The sequence below is a fragment of the Taudactylus pleione genome, unplaced genomic scaffold (genome assembly GCF_031769625.1).
Source record: "Taudactylus pleione unplaced genomic scaffold, aTauple2 ptg000046l, whole genome shotgun sequence".
Taxonomy (NCBI): Eukaryota; Metazoa; Chordata; class Amphibia; order Anura; family Myobatrachidae; genus Taudactylus; species Taudactylus pleione.
The window spans coordinates 7,087,718-7,095,275 of NW_028284448.1; the positions used below are offsets into that span (position 1 = coordinate 7,087,718).

At 38.4% G+C, this 7,558-nt stretch overlaps 1 protein-coding gene across 2 annotated transcripts in view; it reads right to left on the reverse strand.

The window, feature by feature from the left end:
- The window catches only part of SCML4 (Scm polycomb group protein like 4), a 116,979-nt gene extending 109,641 nt beyond the window's left edge, over positions 1-7,338 (reverse strand). For both annotated transcript variants that reach the window (XM_088460447.1, XM_088460450.1), the window contains exon 1: positions 7,257-7,338. In XM_088460447.1, coding sequence (XP_088316573.1) covers positions 7,257-7,338 — 82 coding nt within the window. The remainder of the gene's footprint in view (positions 1-7,256) is intronic.
- Positions 7,339-7,558: the final 220 nt, after the last annotated feature.

Consider the following 7,558-nt stretch of genomic DNA (forward strand, 5'->3'; position numbering starts at 1 on the left):
ACAACACACAAAGAACATGAATATATGTGAAATATTCCTTATATTTTGAGAGTAGTGATGTCACATGGCTCATTGTGAACATGTCCTGTGGTGGAAATGATACATGTCAGTGCAGGTGAATTACGCCTGGATATGGGAATCACCTTAGCAGAAAAAAAAATCACCTCCTTTCTGTTAAATAAAAAGTTTTATTACAAGTGACTTTAAAATTCTTGGAGACTTGCAGCTTTGTGCTTTTTATGGCCATGGAAACTATTCTGTTACATCTAATGTATACAGTAATTCACCTACTTTATCATGCTCCTCTCCAGGAGATCCAAAGGATCGAGGAGGAGATGTATTAATGTGCACGCAGTGGCGGTTATTTGTGTGGACCCGCTTCACCTCTGGATCGCAGTGAAGCACATCCTCTTAACAGCTGCATGTATGAAGCATGCAGGTTCGAGGTGGGAGTGCACTAAATGATCTGTCTGGTGATCTGTGCCCTCCAAAGTTTGGCTGTCATCTTCAGCAATGGAGATCGGTCTGGGCATGTGCCAGCTTGTTGATCTCCCAGCGGCCCCTGCGTTTGTGTGCACCAAGCACAATTGACAAACTTACAAAACAATAAAAAACTTTATTAGCAAATAAACGAACAAAAGAAAAAAACAAAGGCAGGACTGCAGCAGCGCCGGTCTGTACTAGCGCTATCGAAAAAGGCAAGATTAGAAGCGCCCAGTCAGGAAGATAGGAGAGCCGGTAATGACAGGGATACATAGTGCCCCCGATATTACCGGCACATCATCATAATAAAACATTTGAGAGAATTGGTATCAGCAGCACATAACGGAGAAGATGTATTATAGAGGCAAAGCAGGAGGCAGTACCTATGGGATGTAATAACATCTCGTCTGCCAGAGTGTGAGAGTGAAAACTCCCCCTCTGGCGATCCCTGCCAGAGCCCACAGCACATCAGCCAAGTGCTAATGCGCTGTGTCTTACTTCAGGCCAGCTCCACTGGGCATGCATGAGATCTTGCAAGCATCGTGAGAGCTCACATGCAGCCTGGAGCCCGGCAGCTGCCGCAGTCAGGGACAGTCCTTGCTGTGATGATAGGGGAATGACAGCTGCAGGTGTCGAAATTAATAGCTGCAGCTATCGCAACAGTCGGTGCCACTGACCGTTCATACGTTGGGTGGCACATCAGCACGCTTTCTTGTAGATAGTAGCGCTGATAATGACAGGTGCATCGCGCCCATGTCATTTACCACCCAACCCCACATTAATATATGAGGAGAAGTGGTATCAGCACACTTAAAGTGCGCTGATACCACTAAACCCCCATATCGACAGATAATAAATCTCCTCTAATATGCACTGATATCACACCTCCCCATAACGCTGGATAATACATCTACCCCTATGTGTATGTAGGAGTGCAGAGGCGTGGCATCACTAATTACATCACTGCGGCCTGCCCAGCTCACCTCCCTTGAAAATAATGCAGGATCCGGTAGGATTGTCATCTCTGTTAGGAGTCCTTATATTTTACAGTAGGTGGGCATTATTTCCCTTATAACATAAGAGCAGTATTACATACTTTATGCTTCTATGCAGGATCTTTGTGTACTGAGATACTTTTTCTTAGTAAGGAAAGGAACATGCCAAAATTTAATAAATACACAACAAGAAGGACGAAGGAAGAAAATCTAAGTATCACATACCTATACAATTTCTGTTTTGTTCTCATAGTCTCCCTCATTAGCTAGTTATAAGACTATGTTATTGTTTAGACATAGCAAAGTATTATCTCTGTAGTTGACGCAGGGAAAATACATTAAAATATTACAAATTACGTTGATATTCCTCAAGTTGAATAAACTGGCAGAAGCCATTTTTCTTTTTAATAAATTGTTATTGTTGATGTTACTAATAATAATAATAATATATAGATCCTCTGGACAAGAATTGAAGGTGTTTTTGTCAAAATGTTTTGGTAACTACAGTCCAGTAATGAGGTCACCATCTTTTCCCATAAAGTAGTATGAACCATTCTCTGTAGAATGTCCAAGGAATGTCAGTGAAAATGATGATACCAATCTGCTGTTGCCATTAAGTAGAAAAAATATTTATCCTAATGTAATATATGAGGCGAAACAACAAAGTATTAGGTGATCTTTACAGATATTGGGGAAAAAAAAGGAAAGAAAAATCTCTTTTCTAGTGAGCCATATAAGAAGACTGGAGAGGGAAATAAGCTTCAAATCTCATTTATAAATCGAGCCTGCTCCTAGACCACACGCAATTTGTATCAGCATATATCAAAATTTTAAATAAGTAAACGCTGATGAAGAAATAGCTTGAGGGGAAAGTTAGGAATATAGGTATATCCTATGTTTTTTGTGTTTTTTTGTCTACTGAGTCTGTCTTTTCTTTCTGAATTGATTCAGTATCTTATATCAAACCTTCTAAAGAGGACAAGTGGATATATGTCCCATAGCAACTAATAGGGGCGTATTAAAAGTGGAGGGGGCCCGTGTGCATTCCCCGTCCTGGGCTCCTTCCTCTCTCCCTGGCAGCCGCCAGTAGACTGAAGGCTGACCGCCGGCGGCTGCAGCATCAGTAGACTCTGGGCACTAGTCTGTGCCCAGAGTCTACATGCGCATGCACATGTCGCTGGGGAAATGGCGCGGCCGCCATTTTCCCGGCATTTAGTGCAGGGCTGAGAAACCCAACGCGGAACCTCGATGAGGTAAGTATTAGATAATATGGGTACAGGGTGTGCAGCGCTACTTATATAAATGAATAAGACATTTGCATACGGTTTATGGAAATGTTGTGTCGACACAAATAGTCCAACATATTATATTGCAGCACTATGTGAAATACAATCAGCACAGATAAAACATTTTATTTTTAGAAAATGAAGGGCCTGATTCACTACCGTACGCAACTGCGATTACGCACGCAATTGGCCGATTGTTGAGTACTGCACATGCGTATGCATCGCAGTACGCGAGTGTGAACTACCCATTGCGATCAGGACTGTGATCGCAATGACTACACAGACCCATCGCAGAGTGATTGACAGGAAGTGCCGTATGTTGGTTGTTAATGGGGGGTTGGTCGGGCGAACGCAGACGTGCCAGTGCGTCTCATTGCTGTTGCAGGGGCGTGCATAAATTATCCACTGCGATGGTCTACGCAGCCTGAGAAACTAATAGCGTGCGTGAAAGTTAGCAATTTCTGAGTAAGGTCAGGGCTTGTACAAGTGTGCGTGAGGCTGCGATGGTACTCGATTGTGCCGATGGGTTTGCAGTCTTGCTAAACATTACGGATGTGTGGTAAGTAAAGTGGGTGTCCTTATGTAGTGCTGCGGGGGCATTGCGATCGCAATGGATTAGCATACTATCGCAGTTGAACTGCGTGCATAATTGCTATTGCATTCGCAGTTGCGTACGGTAGTAAATCAGGCCCTAAATAAACTATAGGTTATGGCATCCTTATTTGAAATAATGACCCCAAAAGTATAAGACTTTCCTATTTACTAAGAGGAGGAAAAAATAATTTAGGTATTTACTTTAGCTCTCAATGTGGTGTTAATGGTAGAGATATAATATAGACTATACTAGTAATTTGCAGTCAATGTTAATCAGCCTATAATTCTGATGGGCCAATCAGAGAAGGGGACAGGCCTTGAGCTGTCAGACAAATTAGAAGTTTACTTTAACAACAGCTGGAGAAACATGGGTGCAGGCCTCTGGCCTAGATCACTGCAGCTACCTATCCAGCAGGCAATGTGCTTGCCTTTGCGCCTCTGCTATGCATCATTTAAAAAAGAGCTATAAAAACAGCAAATATTATATGAGATAACCATTATCATTATTACAAACTTTATCATCATGGAACAATGACTTGTTTATTTTACCATGCCTGACTAAGTACAAACTATGATTCTATATTTTTTCTATAACATTAGTATTAATGTTTGAGCTCAGTGCTTCACTGGGGATTCACTACAATGTGCGCTCTTTGATGACACCGATTTCTATTGATTTCATAGCGACAGTCTTACGCCAGAAAATGGATGCCTCCTCTCATGATCACGTGTACTCAAAAGCGAAATTACAAAAAGAAACCAAATTAATCTCACACAACACATTTGAAATAAGTACACATTGTCATGTATTTAATTACAAAAAATGAAGATTATTATAATGTGATTGTCATTTTATAATGTACTGCCTCTTCAGTAGCTTTAATAGTCTGATTCTAACAAATTTATATTGAAGACATAGTAAATAATATAATAAATGAAGCGCTAGAACAAATGATAATTAAATTGAAAATTATGTGCATTTTTTATAAAGACTTAGTGAATGTACTGGAGTGTATGGGATAAGTTCTTTTTATTTTTATTTTATTTTTGGGATAGCTGGTTAGAAGCTCCTATTAATGGTTTACATTGAAATGCAACAATTCTTTCAGCTAGGCTGCTTTTCTTGTTGCATTTATGTGAAAAACAAAAACAAATACTAGATAAAAAGACAGAATTTAAAAAAAACAATACACAAACACACTGAATACAAAGCAGTTGCTTCCCCAGAAGAGGCAATTAAGAAGAAATATTAACATGTTAGACATTACAAATGACGCTGGTAATTGGAGGGCACCAGAAAGGCTAACTGAGGTCTCCTATTGTATATTAGTCAGACTCCTCTCCTCTCTGTTTGACAGGAAGGGGGGATACATGGTAATACGGTCTTGTACTGTCACTGGAAGGAAGACACTGCTAAATGTGTATATCCACACATTTACACTCTAAATATTGTGGTTATGATGATAAAAGCCCTGTTGCTATAGGATCCTTCTATACAAGGGGTTTCCCCAGCACATACAAAACAATACACATTTACAAACACCACAAATCACTACAATATTAGCACACAGAGTAGAAGCCTATATACATTTGGTGATCTAAGTGAAGAAGATTCTCTTTGATAAGAGGGACACATTGAAAAGAAAGAAGCTCATAGGAAATTGGGTCTCAGCCACTCTCTTTGCAAATGAGATACAATTGTGCAAACATCACTATATAGTAAATATTAGTGTCCCTCACTAGCACCTGCTATGCACAGTATTTGAAAGTATACAGAACATTTAGTTTATCAGGTGTAAATATTCTTTTTACAGGAAAATTCATATCTAAATAAATATACATTTGGTTTTTTTATCATATGAACAATTAAAGATAGGAACAGACACTATATAGCTGTAACAATAAATACGAGCTGCCATATTGCTCTGCTGATGCAAGCATTGAAGATTTCTACATACAGTGAAACAACTTTGCCAAAAATATTGTCCAAAAATAATATTTGTAACTCTCTCTCTCTCTTATTACTAATCAATTTCTCCTTATTCAATGTGATGGCAAGAACAAAAAACAATATTAAACATTCATTTGGTTAGTCTAAAAACCTTTCTGATTTTGTATTGTAAAATGCATTAAATAATATTAAAATAAATGATAGCACTATGCTGATAGTCAGTGAGTCAAATCCATCTTGCTCTGTACATGCTTGTCTGAAGTGCATTACTATCAGGAAGACATTATGCTATTTATGTTGCTAGGTTACTAGATGTGAGTTTGCATATCCAGTTCATATTTGTGATATACAGCCAAGTGACACAGGCAAGGACATTCATTGAGAAACAATCTTGATGCAGATTGAGTTTTGAAATTTGTAATATAAAATAAATTGGTTCTCTCTCTCTCTCTCTCTCTCTCTCAAGACAGAGTTTGCTGTGTGATTATATTCTTGTTATTTTCTAGCAAAATAAGAATTATACTACACTCTGCCCCGTTTACTGTATCGTAGTAATGGTGATCATGGATCCCGAAGATACTATATTACTATTTATGTGTTTGTGTGTATATATATACATATATATATATATATATATGTATATACACAACATGTGTGTATACAACTAGCTGAGGAAATAATGCTGTGTGGGTAAATACAACTGCAAATTAGACCCTACTAAGTTTGTATCTTGCAAATAAATATGTTTACGTGTGAATAAATATAAGGCTCTTGTATGGCTAAGAGCTCTCTCATGAAATCATTGCACTAAGAAAAATTCAGAGAATCCTTGAATGTGGACAGATAAGATTACAATGTGCATCCACAAATGAAACTTTGGAGAATTTAGCAGTGGTCTTTTTTAAAAGACAATACTCTATTACCTTACAATTAAAAATGAATATAAAAGACTCTGAAGTTTTGTCCACTAACAAACAATAAGATGTGCCTGACATCTGAGCACTGGGGTGACCATAAGTCCAATCCTATTATCATAATGTGACGATGTATTAGTAAACCTTCATTGCAGCTGGTCATGTCAACCATATTTTTAAGTCTTAAGAATAAAGGGTTAAAATGCTTATAGATTATACCAAAGCTGCATTTAGTAAAGATCACAGCATCTCTGAAACTGAAGTCTTTCAAATGCCCAGCAGCATATAAGATCCCCTAAAAGACTGTGTCCAGTAAGTAAGCTATTCTTTTTGTGGTAGAAGGGACAGTACTAATCACCCAGCTGCACCTGCACCTGACACTTGGAAGTTAAACTGACTGTAAGTGCCACTATAATAGCAGCGACTGGCCGGCATAGAACTGTTGTCTTCCTATGACAGGGCAGTAAGACATTTATTTCAATCATCACAAAGTAACCTAATATAACACAACAGCTTAAGTACTACTTTCTCTTTACATATGTGATATAAATGACATTATCAAATATCATGCATGTTAATCTTTATGAAATGCAATACAACCTCCATCCACAATTCTGCATCATAAAATATCTTTTTTCTACAGTACATTATCATTATGGAATATCATAAACAATTTACAAAGCTAATATAGACACCTAATACCTACTGTATATAGACACCTAATGGGCAATAACCATCTAATATAGACAGGGTGGGTACGTGAAACAACCTGAACTATTCTAAATTACATATACGGCAGCGTTTGCTGCATTTACATGTTCAAACATTATACACTGTCAGTGAAAAGACATGAAGAATGTGCCAATAGATAGTTGAATAACATATATAAGCTTAAATATTTTTAGTGAATAGTGTCATAATGTACATCACATGCAAAGTGCAAAGTCACACTATAGCTAGAGCTTACAAATAGGAATTGGTGGTGCCTATGCAGAATAAGAAGCAGCATGGCAGATAGCAAATCTCTCCTTACCTTTGCCTTTTTGTGAACAGTTGTCAACCCCTTTACAGAGCGCTGGTGTTTTGACTTGAAGGACAGATGATTGCCAACGCATGCACACAGACCATTGCAAAAGCCATCTTCTCCCTGTCTGCTAGCAAGCTGTAAGTCTCCAGCAGCTCAGCTCTCCAGCTGCAAACATCTCATTAGACTAATGCATTCAGCACAGGCAGAAAACTCGATTTACCATAGCTACAGCAATGAATTTCCATTACGATGACAGATTCAACCACATCATGTCCGGAAAACCAGCCAACCACTGGCTTTTAAAGAAC